The 15,196-nt window shown below is 41.1% G+C and overlaps 1 protein-coding gene across 16 annotated transcripts in view; it reads right to left on the bottom strand.

Annotated features, from left to right (window-relative positions):
• Window positions 1-15,196, bottom strand: part of LOC126203965 (protein bric-a-brac 1-like) — a 455,035-nt gene that overhangs the window by 88,137 nt on the left and 351,702 nt on the right. Inside the window, exons 1-2 of one of the 16 annotated variants that reach the window (XM_049938375.1) lie at window positions 4,130-4,260; window positions 3,781-4,037 (exon numbers count right to left, since the gene is read on the bottom strand). The exons of 14 other annotated variants lie outside the window; for them this stretch is intronic. In XM_049938375.1, the coding sequence (XP_049794332.1) occupies window positions 3,781-4,027 (247 nt within the window). In that variant the 5' untranslated portion in view covers window positions 4,028-4,037; window positions 4,130-4,260. Of the gene's footprint in view, window positions 1-3,780; window positions 4,038-4,129; window positions 4,261-5,594; window positions 6,036-15,196 lie in introns of those variants that run through there. One more of the 16 variants, XM_049938368.1, reaches the window with a different exon arrangement.

Genomic DNA, 15,196 nt, shown 5'->3' with positions numbered 1-15,196 from the left:
TTAGAGCCATTTCAACAATTTGAACAGGCGTTTGCAAAAAATCGCCAGCACTTAGCACAAACAGTTATTTAAGGCATTTTCATTACTAGACATTCTACAACTGTGCTGAAATTTAAATTTATGATCTATTTTACTGCTTCGGTTGAACAAAAAAAATGTCCAAGTCATGGACTGAACTAAAAGATTAAAATTATTGTACAATATGACGTCATTATTGACTGATTGCAGCGTAAGTTTTTATTCTGCCATTGTGATTTCGACGATACGCCGACCTCCGGCAAAAATAGTCGAAGCCATGTACCACGGCACATATTTTATACCTTACACGTAGCAGTACTCTTGTAGGGCTGTCTCCTAATCCATAGCAATGGAAGCAACACCTGTGATCAGTCAAGTGACATAATATCTCAACTATTTTGATGAAGATTTAAATAAATCTGACGATACATCGACATACAATGTAGTTAATTTTTCTACTCTCATGAAATTATTTTTATGTTACATACGACTGGCGAGAAGCAACAACTCTGTCGCAATTCTTTTAGGCAGTATCTTTTACGAAAAGTTCTCTCTCAAATGAAATGCCAACAGTTTATTATACTACCCAGTAAAATGAAATGGATAGCTTTTGTTTTTCCCGCAGATGGTTCTTGCTTACCCTATCAAAAGCCTGTATATCTCGTGAAACGGTAATTGCAGACATGCAAAAATTTTGTCTCCCAGCATACTGCTCTGTATTGTCGTTTGATGGCAACACAATCTGCCTGATAACCAAAAATATACCTCTTTCTCATTCGATTAGTCAATGAAGGTTTTTCTCTATTTAATATTACCTATATTTTGTTCTCTTTTTCAACCTGCGTCACGTATAAATGGTTTATTCGTGTCTACATTTTTGTTAAAGTCTGAGCATAGAGGAAATTAAATTACTTGGATGTTCGTTCCCTCAAGTCTTTTCGTCCGAGAATTACCTTTATTCAGACCATTTTCCGTAGCTGGCTACTTCAAAAAACATCCTGTGATAGTATGGCAGCCATTAACGTTAATAAAGATGAGACAATTCTTAAGTAATCATCGTACGACGAAATAATTAAAAGACAAACGCCACCTTAATGGGTAGATTAAATACTGTCGCGCCCTTTCAGAGGTGATATATACTTGTCATCCTTATATATGAAACCCAGGTAATAAGGTACGGCAACGTTAACGTGTTCGATCACAGTGCAGAAGGGCCAAATAAGCACATGTTTTATACAACACACACAGGAGGCCGGTTAAGGCCCAAACGACACAAGAAGCTGCTTGGTGCGTCAAGCTCAGAGGGGCGCCGTGGTGCTCCTAGTGCAAAATTTGTACTTCGGGTGTATCAAAATCAGAAGAGAAAGCTACCCAATTCCTAGCCCACTAGATTTAAATACATTTTTAACGACCTTACCAATATCAAGTCAAATAATCTATGAGAGAAAGAAGTGGGGTTTGTGGCGCAACAATGCTGTGTTCAAAAGATCGGAACATGAAAAAAATTATTCAGATTAGGATTGTATGCACAGTCCCAAAATGAATTTTCAATAGCATTAACTTGGAAACGGTACGTCAGTGACGAATAATTCATTTCTATGACTGCCAAAATCTGTTAACATGACGTGATGTTACTACTTCTACCTGACACTCCATCAAGCAAATAATAAGCAACATGTTAGTGTTACAGCCTATACATGATTTTCATCACTGAGTTAACATATCAAGTAATTATCTTTATTCACTTCATATGATAGTTTTTAAGCTAAGAATGATCTTCTACAAGTAGTTTTTATACATAGTAGATATTCATTTACCGGAAGTTTGTAACTATTACTGTAAGAAATGTCCAGACCATAAACGCACTATACATTTAAAGGAGATAGTTATAACTGAGGTGGTACTTCAATTCCGCAAATACGTGAAGCTTTTCGGACAATGTGCTCGTAAATTCGTCATTAGTTAAGCAATGCTCTCTACATCTACAGTTACACTCCACAAACCAATCTAGAGTGTTTGACATTCATTAGATGCTTGTAAAGCACCTCATGATTCACGAAACCTCTTGTCGCATCTCTAAAGGCGCGTACACACTAGGCCAACGAATGACAAGATTCCGCCGCTCTGATAACATGCCGACGTTGCTCCCATTTTGTTACAAAGCAGAGGACTTGGCAGTCGTTGCATTTGCAGCATTTATTTTACTGCAAGAAGCTGATCATGAGAAAAAGAAGGAACGACGATGGCGGACGCCCTCTTTTAGAATGTAGGGACCAATGTGGTGGTGCAAAATTACTATCTACCTCACAGTTGAGCTGGAATATGGGCTAGTTCATAATTTTTTCCCTAATGAAAGCTACTGATTTCGAATTGTTATTGAACGTGTAACCCCTAAAAATTCTTAAGTTAACATCTCTTTTAGGAGAGCTGTACCTCCAGCAGAAAGTTGATAGTCAGTGCTAGTTTCTTTTGGTCGTTCACAGCGGAAAGACGTCAACAAAGGCACCATTTTCTTTTTCATACCGTGCATATCGCTTACTAGTACCTGGGTTATTTCCCGGCAAGCGCTTAGTCCTTTAGTTTGTTTGTTAGTTTGCAGTTCGTAGATGCCTATAGAAATTCCATTTCACGATAAAATTATCAGCTTCAGTCCTCGCTCCGTATTCCACTCTATACGAAGGTATTTTTAAACACAATAGATAAAAACCCTTAGCGAGAGCAAGCACTGCCTGCAGGAAACGGAGACTGTTTACATTTTTTCCGGACAGCCACATGTCGCACTCGATACGTTTTATTGACTGGTATCGCTATGTAACAGCCAACTACTGCACTTTATACCGTAAGTTACAGAATTACTTATGAAGCTCCCAAGTGTGACGTACGGCTGTCCTGCAAAACACACATCCGTTCTAGAGACAACAAATTGATACTGAGTCATCAAACATTTGACCGGCGCCCACACAGACGCGTCCCTACAACAAACCGCCAATGTATTGGCGCTACCGCCAGCAGACCGAACCGCAATCCCGACCGACCGCTTCGTTGGCTCGGATTTGCCGCCCTTACACACGAAGCAAATCTCTGGCAACATATCTTGGGTGTCCTTCGTTGGTCTCGTGCGTACGCAGTTTAAGTATGTATCTCCGTTATCGCTAAAGTCTATACCATCGAGTCTTTTATCAGACTTCTTCGCTCCTCTTGCATCTAGCGACTTCGTGATTCGCATTCTAAAGACGACTCACCGTTCCACTGGTTTTTAAACTCTGACTCAACACAGCCTTCTTCGTGACGTAGCAGTCGCTCTAGTTTCTCCAGTGGGCCAGTCGGCAAGTGCATTTCCTGTGGCTGTATCTCCGCACTCCCATTCCTTGGCGAACTACAAAATTCAGCAAGAGTTTAAATATTGCTACTAGCTGGATGCAACTTTTAATTTTAGTATGTGGCAGTTAACAATAGCATTTATGTTAATAACCACTCTTTAGGTCGAGTAAATGTGATACGCTTAAGAGTACAGAAAGTCCAGACATCTGCTGTTATGCCCGAAAACTATTTCTATTCGATTTAACATTTCCTTGGACAACAAAGTAGACCAATATTCAACTTATGTCGCAATGGAATTGTGTAATTGGCGAACTTAATATTTCAATAAACCTTTAATCTTCTACAGCACAAAAATGCTACGTAACTTTTACAATTAGTTTTAGTATTACTAAAGCCTGATTTTTTTCCAGAATAGCTTTCAGATTGCAGAAACACACGTACTGGTATCAGTTTCCAGATAACTTTCACACTGTTGACTCGAAGACGATGGAAGTGTAGAAACCTTTCTTAGATGCACTGATGAAAATGAGGTATCATAGGTAGATCGATGTTTCGTAATCAAATGTCTTTTCAAATTTGTTGTGGACCCTCCAGTGTACGAATATGACTGTTGACATAAATTACACCTTGCTTTACATCCTGGCTCCTCTTTGTAAAAAGCCCATAGCCTGCTTCTTTTCCGTTCCATGATGATTGCACTACACAATAACAAAATTTACTAAATTAACGTTAATGTTAAGTAAAACAGTAGAACGAGTCATTATAAAACAGAACTAATCTTTCCACTCACCTCAGATCACAATATAACACTATAATCGAAATTAGCACTTCGTAAAAAAAAAAGTCGCGAAGTCAAACTATGTGACTGAGACTATGTTCCCGCACTACATCGCTCGCGTCGTCTACTGCAAGCACGAACGGTATCGAGGAGTAAGGAACTCGAGGATTCCGAATACTGCCGACTCTAGCCGAGACCGACACGAACAGCAGGCGGCGAAGAAATATGGCGGCTGACCGGTACGACCAGCCCCGCTGAGACTAAGAAACTGGAGAAACGCGAGAAGTGCCGATTCGGAATGAAACATGTGGTGAAGAAGACGGGAGAGTAACGAAACGTTACAGTTGCTCCGAATGATGAGGATAATACATTGAGGAATATGGAAACTACCGACTTGTTCCAAACTGCGTAAGGGAAAGGAAACATGCAAGCAGCGAAACTGTATGAGACTGATGGCATATTCGTTAGTAACGAATGCACACGATATGTAACAGCCATGGTGCATAACAAATAATATAATCTTAACAGCACAAATACCTCGCCCTCTCCTTACGTAAATATCCTGTCGATTTGCTAGCGATAGTTTTCACACTGCCACGACTACACCAGCACCTCCTTCCGGTACTATACCTCAAAAAACAGCCGTTATTATTACTCTATGAAAAACGTCCTATCATCTATGCACCTATCACATAACAGATTATTTCCTTTTTCCCTTCACATCGTTTCTTCCCCTTTCCCACCATTCTTAATCTTCAGCTGAGGCTCATACGTGAAGTCGTCGCAGTCCTACCTTAGCCACACAAAAATCGATTCCCCGGTTGCTGCCCTACTCTTTCCTTTCTTCCAATCTCTCGTGCAGTTTGTTCGCATAAAACGGCTACTGCCAATTACTACTATCCTCATCCTTCACTTCAATCACTAAATGCCTCAAAGTGTTGTTGCGAAACTTGAATAAATAGTGTCATTTAATGCGCAAATCAAAGGCGCAATCCTTCCTGAAAGATTTTTGTTCGGGTTGAAGGTGCCCGATTGTAGTACCAGGCTCGCTCTCCCTCTCAGACCATTTTAGTGGGGATACAGCTTCAAGATATCAAGTTCGGTTATCGTTAAACAAAGCTTCGAAATCATTTGTAGCATACTGAAAACGGAAGTTTTGGTACGACACAGTGCCAAGGAAACATTTGTGATGGCTTGCACTGGAAAACAGCTAGTGTCCGTGGTAAAAATTTGAACTGGGTGGCACTAAGTAAGTGTGACAGCTAGCGAGAACACTGAAATCTGTTTCTCTCGACGGTATCAAAGAATCTTGATAATCATAAAGTGCTTCTGGCGGAAGTCTGCTGTTGCAAGTTCCGACGGGAAAAAAAGACTAGCGCACCTGTCGAATAAGAATAGATAAAAAATGCGCGCGCAGAGATCCTTCCCATGGTTGACACGCGAGTGGACCCTGTGTCGTGTGAGACGCTCGACTCACCGTCGGCATCGGCGCCGGTGACGATGTGCAGCACGGCCCTGGAGACGGGGTCGCGGTCGGGCTTGCTGGTGTTGCGCGCCTCCCACTTGAGGTAGGTCCACTTCTTGCGCACGTCGGTCTCGGAGCGCGGCAGCCCGTCGGCGGCGGAGACGGCGGCGGCCACGTGGCGCCAGCCCTCGGCCCACTCGCGGCCGCCCGCCACCCCCTGCAGCAGCGCCGCGCGCTGCTCGCGCACCGCCGCCAGCAGCGCGCTCACCTCGCGCGCCGTGAAGTTGCTCTTGCGCGGCCGCGGCCTGTACGCATGCGCCACCGCCTCGAGCGCCTCGGCCGACTGCGGCCCGGCCTCCACATTCCACGCCTGCCGGCCCAGCACATCGGCCGCGTACGGTCCCGCGTCGGCCATGAGCGGAGCAGACGGTCACGACGCGCGGTCTCCGTGGCTCGCGCTCGGCGACTGCCGCCCGCCCGGCCTCCGGCGGCCGCCGCTTTCCCGCCGCCCTGCCCCCTCCCCGCGCTTTCTCCGGAACAATGTCGGCAGCTCGCCGCATTCTAGAACACTCTTGCCGTGCACCGACAACGAGTCCTTCTCTACCTACCGTCTCCTCCCATGCGAGACTAGACATTCTACCACAGACGCTCATTGCTCTGATCTGTCTATCTGTCTACGTTGACCAACGGTTATTCGACTCTACATTGCGGACATTTGTCTGACTATGGCTAACAAAGACGTAAGAAACCTTTTTGTGGGCAAAGCCGTGACGTGCAACGTCTAACGACCTCCATATTATCCGTTCTTAGTTCGGCGATTTTTCAAAAAATAAAAGATGCCTGACGAAGAAATATTTTCATTCATTCAGAATAAACTAATGTACATGTGATCTACGTTGAAGAGTGAGAAAATGATGGCTTAATTCCATTGTCGGACGAACACTTTTTCGTTGTTTCCCATCTAATATCAAGGTAAACGCGGTGGCTGCCGTTGTACATCTGTTAAGCCCGTTTTACACGAGCGACTTTCTGGTTAAAGTCGACTACTCAGAATGAGTGCAAATCAGCACCCAAGCACGAAGCGAGTGTGTGTGTGTGTGTGTGTGTGTGTGTGTGTGTGTGTGTGGTGTGTGTGTGTGTGTGTGTGTGTGTGTGTCGTCAATGATCTCTAGACTGTGGCCGGCTGTGGCGTTCTAATTTTCCGAGTATGCTGCATACTGCGCATGCACAAAAACGAGCGACTTTGGCGGCGTATGCTAACATCCGAAGTTAACCTATTCTGTGCCGCGCGGGATTAGCCGAACGGTCTAGGGCGCTGCAGTCACGGACTGTGCGACTAATCCCGGCGGATGTTCGAGTCCTCCCTCGGGCATGGGTGTGTGTTTGTCCTTAGGATAATTTAGGTTAAGCAGTGTGTAAGCTTAAGGACTAATGATCTTAGCAGTTAAGTCCCATAAGATTTCACACGCATTTGAACATTTTTTTACCTATTCTGTTCATTCTCATTCCTACAGGAGAAATGGATGTTGTGTACTCGTGTCTCAATCTTTGTGTTTGAAACGCCCTGCTAAAATCGCAGGACAGGAGAGGTAGTTGGAATTGTGGAAAGGGGCCAAAATGAGCGGCTGCCAGTTACACTCGAACACACAACTTTATTTATTGATCAAACATTACAGTACAAATTCTTGAACTTAGTTATCGGCTGAATACGCCAGACTATCTTACGCCTTAAGGCCACAACCGCTTCAATTTTTTTAAAAAAACGGCTAAAAGCCATTAACTCAAAATTCAGACACCAAAACGAATATTTTGAACGCAGAAGGCTTCACGTTAAGTAAGTTCTGTAATTTGGCTGAAGGCTCAAAAATCTAACACTTGAAAAGCAACAATCTTAATTTAAAGACGGCTGAAGGCCGATGACTTATGAGCCAAGGTAAAAAAAACAGCGCAAGGAAGAAGGCCTTCAATTTGGCTGAAGGCCCCAAACAGTCTGATGCTCTAAAGACCAGGATCCTTAATTTAAAAACAGCTGAAGGCCCCAGGACTCGAAACTCAAGGTAAAATAAATTTTAACAGAGCCTCATCTTAAATTAGGCTGAAGGCCCAAACAATCCAACACTTGAAAAGCAACGAACTTTAATTTTAAAGCGGCTGAAGGCCCATGACTTAATACACCACTAAAAACAATTCAACTTTCACGACCATCGGCTATGTGCCATAGAAATTCACACAACAGAAAATAAGAAAAAGCAGTGCTGCTAACGGCGCTCAGAAGTTTCGAGGGTCGGGCAGCACTTAAAATACTAACGTCCACTTAAGTGAGACAGGCAGTCGGCCCAATCACTCTCGATCTGGCGACAACGCAACCAACAGACAGTCAACGGACCCACCGGCAAGGTGACTTGCGCTCCACTCGATCAGCACACAACCGGGAGTTCAAAGCAAACGTAAAATGCATGGACGTCCACAACCAAGCATGCATTAAGATGTCTTAACTACACACTATGCTGGACAGCGACGACACGGTGAGGAAAGGACGCTGACTAAATGTACGTCAATGTCCAGGGCAGGTAACTGGAATGTTAACGGCCACAAGGCAGAAAATCCCTCTGGTGCACTTCAATTGCAAATAACCAAATACAGTTCGACCCCACGGGACGGTGGCTAAACCTTCGCCAACTCAAACATACACGTTGTTGCTCGCGGGAATGTCCTAACAGCCAACAACGAGAACCAAACGGCACAATGTGAACAGTCTTGACTTGTTGGTAAATTAAATCCAAACTCAACTTTTGTGTCCAGGGTCGATGAGCCACGGACCTCGTAGCAAAGGGAACAGCCCTACAGGCTTGCTGTGCTTTCGTGACACACTCAAAAGTTAACCAAGGTTCTCATATTCTTTCCTATTAGTGTTCTCTTACAAGACTGACGAAATATATGAAAGCATAAATGCATTTACGTATTACAGAGAAAAAACCTACATTGTGCATAAACAGGGACACGTGTTTTAATGTAAATTATTTCAACAGTGAGACAGAATAGTTTGTCGAGAAAAGTAATTTTCGTTGTTTTTAGCTCTTAGCAAGAAAAGTAGATACGAAGGCTATAGAAAAAAGGTTCTATTTACTGCGTTCTAGGTACTGTTTAATGTGACATAGTCTCGAACAATACGTGTATATGTTTTCAAATGTTTGGATGAAACGTTTTGTACTCTCTCGGTTCTTAGAAGCGTAAGGAATTTACCACGCGACCCTTGACAAGAATGGCCACCACGAATTCTCCTTTGGCCATTAATACACTATTATACTTGCTTCTTCCTACATTTTGTACCATATTTTTTCGTGAAAAGTACGTATAGTCCCTCATAGCCTCACTTTCACATTTCAAACGTCTAACTGCACAGCACACAGCTCTCACATAACATGCAATTTTGACGGAGACGTGTTTACGAAAACGACCACTCCAAACAGCCGAGTCTCAGAAGTACAGGAATAAAACTTCAATCTACCCTTCCCAGCGAGTAACGCATTATATAATGCTGTGGGCTTTCTAGTGTGACACGTAGTATATTCTCTAAATAAAGTAAATAGCAGTTACTGTTTTTTCCCCAAAAGAATGTGTATTTTGATTTATCCGTTAGCCGCATTAAACCGGAAAATGGAGGAGCCTGTTGTATATTATTTGCTAACGCCGACTAACCACGTTTAAACACTGCAGCATTCGGCAGGAAACTTTCGTTTTTCTATACCAAAAATTCCTCCATTTTTTGTTTGTTCTCTTCCGTCCTAGTGGAAGGAGGGGTTGGGAGGACCACTACATCTTTTTTTTTATGTCATTCATCTCGATTTATCCTACCACTAATTTTTTGCTGATGATTTCTGTCGGACCCATCTTGGGGTTTGATTTCTATTGTGTGGAGATCGTCTGTGGTATTTGTACACCATTGAATTGCGGCTTTTCTCTTTGTGTAGAAAAGATTTTTTGTTTTTATTGTTTCCATCCGCCTTAAGCTGCAGTACAAATGCTTTCGCGGTTGTTCCTGCGAATTTTCTCACTCTACTGACAAGTTACTTGTTACGTTTGTTTTATAACGCCGTTCTTGTAACTGGACTCTAGAACCCCTCTTAACTGCTTTGCACTTGCTTCTCCACCTCTCCGAGGCTGGGAAAGAGCGTTTTGCCTGCGTACTAAACTATTAGTTTCAGAAACTGCTATGTGATCATAGGCGACAACAAGGGAGGGATTGAGAGGGGAGGGGGGTCAAGAAGAGGTAGTTGCCCTCTCTTGGAATCTTTATATTTATTATAGTATTCTCCCCGATTTCCAGCAACGACTATCTGCAATCGTATTAATTTCCCCTTCTTCCTGATTATTTTTGTTATAATTTTCTAATTCCTTTACTTATCTAAGATTTTTTCAGCGACACGGCTTGAAATATTGATAAATGAAGAAATATATGTCTCGTGAATAACTCGTTGAATAGATTTAATCATAACATGGATGTAATTTCAGATAGTTGGATAAACATTACGACATACTTACTGATATCGGATACAGATGTTCAGCATGTACTTGCTTTCGGTTTCGGTATCAATCTACCTATGAAGCCCTGAAGACAGACCATTAATCGTTTAAAATACTTAGTCGAATTTAGTCCTTTGGGCTCTTATGTTCTCGTCACCACACCAATTATATAAAGCAAAGCAAATTATACTCTTACTCAGTCTTGGATAAATTTCTGTGAATGCCCAAGTGCATGATGATATTCTGGGAAAGGCTTTTTTATTATAGATTCTAAGAATTACTATTGTTTTAGTTAGTAATATACCTTGCAATCATTAAGAATTTCTGTTTTTTTTTCCTCAGTCATACGCTTTTCATAAATTGTGTGTGTGTCTAACAGTGTTCATCCAACTACTTGGTACCAATTTTTGTCAAGTCACAAACGTGTCTATGGCTGTTCTGAAGATATTGTTAACGTTTTCTGGCAGTATAACACTATTTTTTATCCCTCTTAATATTCTCGTACTTTGGTATTCTTGGAGTTGGTTTCTGTCAATATCTTGCATCCAACTGGGTTGTTGATTTTAAGTATGTAACCACAAAACAATACTTCGTGCACTGGGCCTACAATTTATTTATGTAGAAACTGATTTTATAATCTAGGTCAAGTATATTACATAAGATCTTTATTTTTTATCTATTATTATTATTATTATTATTATTATTTCTTTACTTTCTCAGACGTTAAGTCTGGTTGAGAATGGAAAGTGACGCGGACCTTGATCAAGCGTCACTTCCTATTAACTGTACGGTATGTGTTATATTGCATTTAGGAACTTTCGGGTAATTGAACATGTATCAATAATTACGGATTTCTGTAGTTGTATATATGTGTTTGGATGTAGCTGTATTGCATTGATGTACTGGTGGATATTGTGTGGTATGACTCCTGTAGTTGATACTATAATTGGTATGATGTCAACTTTATCCTGATGCCACATGTCTTTGACTTCCTCAGCCAGTTGGATGTATTTTTCAATTTTTTCTCCTGTTTTCTTTTGTATATTTGTTGTATTGGGTATGGATATTTCGATTAGTTGTGTTAATTTCTTCTTTTTATTGGTGAGTATGATGTCAGGTTTGTTATGTGGCGTTGTTTTATCTGTTATAATGGTTCTGTTCCAGTATAATTTGTATTCATCATTCTCCAGTACATTTTGTGGTGCATACTTGTATGTAGGAACTTGTTGTTTTAAAAGTTTCTGTTGTAAGGCAAGCTGTTGATATATTATTTTTGCGACATTGTCATGTCTTCTGGGGTATTCTGTATTTGCTAGTATTGTACATCCGCTTGTGATGTGATCTACTGTTTCTATTTGTTGTTTACAAAGTCTGCATTTATCTGTTGTGGTATTGGGATCTTTAATAATATGCTTGCTGTAATACCTGGTGTTTATTGTTTGATCCTGTATTGCAATCATGAATCCTTCTGTCTCACTGTATATATTGCCTTTTCTTAGCCATGTGTTGGATGCGTCTTGATCGATGTGTGGCTGTGTTAGATGATACGGGTGCTTGCCATGAAGTGTTTTCTTCTTCCAATTTACTTTCTTCGTATCTGTTGATGTTATGTGGTCTAAAGGGTTGTAGAGGTGGTTATTAAATTGTAGTGGTGTAGCCGATGTATTTATATGAGTGATTGCTTTGTGTATTTTGCTAGTTTCTGCTCGTTCTATAAAGAATTTTCTTAAATTGTCTACCTGTTCATAATGTAGGTTTTTTATATCGATAAATCCCCTTCCTCCTTCCTTTCTGCTTAATGTGAATCTTTCTATTGCTGAATGTATGTGATGTATTCTATATTTATGGCATTGTGATCGTGTAAGTGTATTGAGTGCTTCTAGGTCTGTGTTACATTATTATTATTATTATTATTATTATTATTATTATTATTATTATTAAAAAATTACTGGCGGATTTCAGAAGCAAGGGGAATGTCTTACATTGTGATCTCTATCGAACTCCGCGAAGGATACTGTTTTTCAGCCATACTCCTTGCTTCCACAAGACTTAAAGAACAGCAACAATATCATTAACATTTGTCTGATTATACAGGGTGAGGCATAAAGAACGGACGTTTAAAAAAACACTATATCGTTACCTGTGCTTCAAAATTTTTTATTTACAGAATAATATTCAAACGTGTAGTCATCTTCCATGTGACGGCCGTTTTCAGCGCTGCTCTATTTCAAGCAGTTCCACACGAATTGGTTCCTTCAGTTCTTCAAGTGTACTGGGTTTATGCTCCTATTCATGTGACTTGGGGCAACACCCACAAAAAGTAATCGCACATTGACAGGTCTGGGGAAGGAGGCGGCCAACTAATGTCACCAAACCAGGAAATGACGCGATCGCGAAAAAATAGTCAATAGCTTCCACTGACAAAGAAAGTAATGTCATTTCGATCAAGTATGGCTTCAACCTTTTTTGGCAGTGCTTGCTGAGTGAGGAGCCAATGGCGGGTTTCCATTCATCACTGTTCCCCGTAAACGAAATGATTCACCCGAACGTAAAACGGTATTACGAGTGGGAACACTATCATGTCTCGCAAGCCTAAAACGACGAAACTCACGCTGAACTGCAACAACCGACTCATTATTGCGAACAAACCTATCTTAAGGAAACTATGTTGCACAGTCCACAGCTTCATGACCTCTACAAAGCGTGACCGCGAGTTCCCCCACTCCTACTACCTGAGCCAGAATACTAAAGCCTGTCGTTCCAGCCTCAGCCCGCATATAAATGTAACTTGGACAACGATCAGTTCGTGGTTCACAAAATAGCATTTTTAATTCCACCAGATGATCCAAGTGTGCAGTGTAACGTCTGCTATAGTATGGAAAAATAAATACTCATTAGAAGAGGCAAAGCTGTTGCTATCTCCAATCTAATTGCCGCCTATTTACATAACAGTGGTATCCAACGATGTACAAAAAGGAAAATATCACATCCTTCGCCGAACCTGTTAGGGGCGCGACGGCGATAATCAGCGAGCAATATTTACTTCATTATGTAGATAGAGAACACAGCACGGCCACAGTCTATAGAGGAATGTGTGCATAACGATAGCGACGCGGTACACAAGACAAATTGTGGAACACAACTCATTATTTCACATTTAGCTTTCATCTGGGGGTATAATTTGGGTAATTTTCCAACTTTTTTCCTTCGTTCTCTTAAAAAAGCATAACTTCTTGTCACAGATATAAATTTTCAAATTTGGAAACCGGAAAAAGTCATGGGACTTTATCTGAAGAAGCCACCTCTATACAAAGAAAATTACTATAAAGTATGTTGGAGGATCACATTAGCATCTTTACACTCCATAGTTCATATTCTTTGTATGTTTATAGCTTAGCTGCTTTTGTGATCCACACCTGCCATTGAAATTTAAACTGAAGTGTTTATGTCATTATTTCACCATCTTTCTAATGCGTATGGAACAGCAGATACATTCACAACACGACACGCAACTACTCTTACAACACAGTATGTCACAGCTTTATATTACTGAATGAATTCAAACATCCCATGTAACCAGCTTTGAAATTTTGATGTTCAATGGTTGTCACTTTCATAATTACGTGTATTAAATTTGAAGATTGATTTCAGAATGCTTGAAAATGACCACGTGTCGAAATTCCAATCACAATAAATGTTGTTTTACATCTTAAAGCGGAATGATTTCACTTGAAAGGATACTTTTTAATGTACCAATCACAAATGGAGCGTGTGTGGAATGACTGCACGCACGATTCTCCGAAACTAATCACGGTAATACCACTTTTTTTTAAAAAGACTTGGGTTTGTGTCCGGTTGTGACCTCCTTCAACAATCTTTTAAGATAACAGCAGTCACACAGTTCAATAAAATCACACACGGATAACTGGAATGAGATAGAATGTGGCAATCGTGTGGCAGCAGTGCTTTTCGATTTCACTGTTTCAATGGTCAAGTTGAAAATCTTTAATCCGGAAACAAACCGTGTTCAGTGCAGGTGCCGATCCCCAGCGGCTCCATTCAACCCAGTTTGGTATCTCCAATAGGTCAACATCTCAAATAAAAGGGGTTATTAACAGCACGATATTTTATTTTGCTGCGGCTGCTGCAATACTGACTGAGCAGTTACTGCCTGACTATACACATTATTTGTTACAACAATCACGTTTCTCGATGACGACGCCGTCCGAGCAAGATCCCCACCGGTTCATTGAAATTACCGGACTTACCGAATGAGCCTCGCACACGATGGAAGATAACACGTGAAACAAAAATTTTGACGCAGAACTGAAACCAAGACGCGACTTAGGTATATCACGTCTAGTATTACTAGACGTATTATTTAAAACTTCGTTTGTTGCCTTGTAAAATTAACAGTGCTAACGCAAGTAGTTCAGTGAAAGTAAGCGAATTAACTAGTGTGGGCAATAGATACACCGAAGAAAAAAGCCAATCGTAAAAATGAACCACTACTGCACAATTAACAACAAATTACTTAGTAACATTGAACATTGTATGTTGAGTGAAAAGAAGACAGCAGTTGTGATATAGTTGTGAATAGCACAATCGTTTGCATAGTCACTGGAGTTTGCAGTGAATTGAACGACACAAGGATTACAAGCTACGGAACAGCGTTTCAATAATTACCTTGGAAATCTTGGTCGGTATCCTTCCTCTCCCGCCATTATTCTCCCTGGGTCCAATAGGGCCATGCCGATTAAATCGCTGCAGTGTTCACAGCAACCTTCGATTTAATGACTGCTTTTCTTTCTAACGTGTTCCCACGATATGAAGAGTCGGGATGGATTTTTCTGCATTAAAGAATAGTAATATAAAAGAAAGATCAGCAAATACTAAGAACGATTATTTATGGCATTTCTGTTCGCCTGTGTGTGTTGAAAGTACACTAAGACAGTTCTCCGGACGCAGCTCCCGCCAACTCCTACCTCTTTCTTCACAAGTTCGAGTTAGTTTTTCATCTCTGAGAACTGTAGGCGCCTCAAATGGTGATAATATTATTATTAGACATCATATCCTGGGCAGCACAATAC

The sequence above is a fragment of the Schistocerca nitens genome, chromosome 9 (assembly GCF_023898315.1).
Source record: "Schistocerca nitens isolate TAMUIC-IGC-003100 chromosome 9, iqSchNite1.1, whole genome shotgun sequence".
In the NCBI taxonomy this organism is placed as follows: domain Eukaryota; kingdom Metazoa; phylum Arthropoda; class Insecta; order Orthoptera; family Acrididae; genus Schistocerca; species Schistocerca nitens.
The sequence above is the reverse complement of the archived record's forward strand: the minus strand, read 5'-3'. Positions and strand labels throughout refer to the sequence as shown.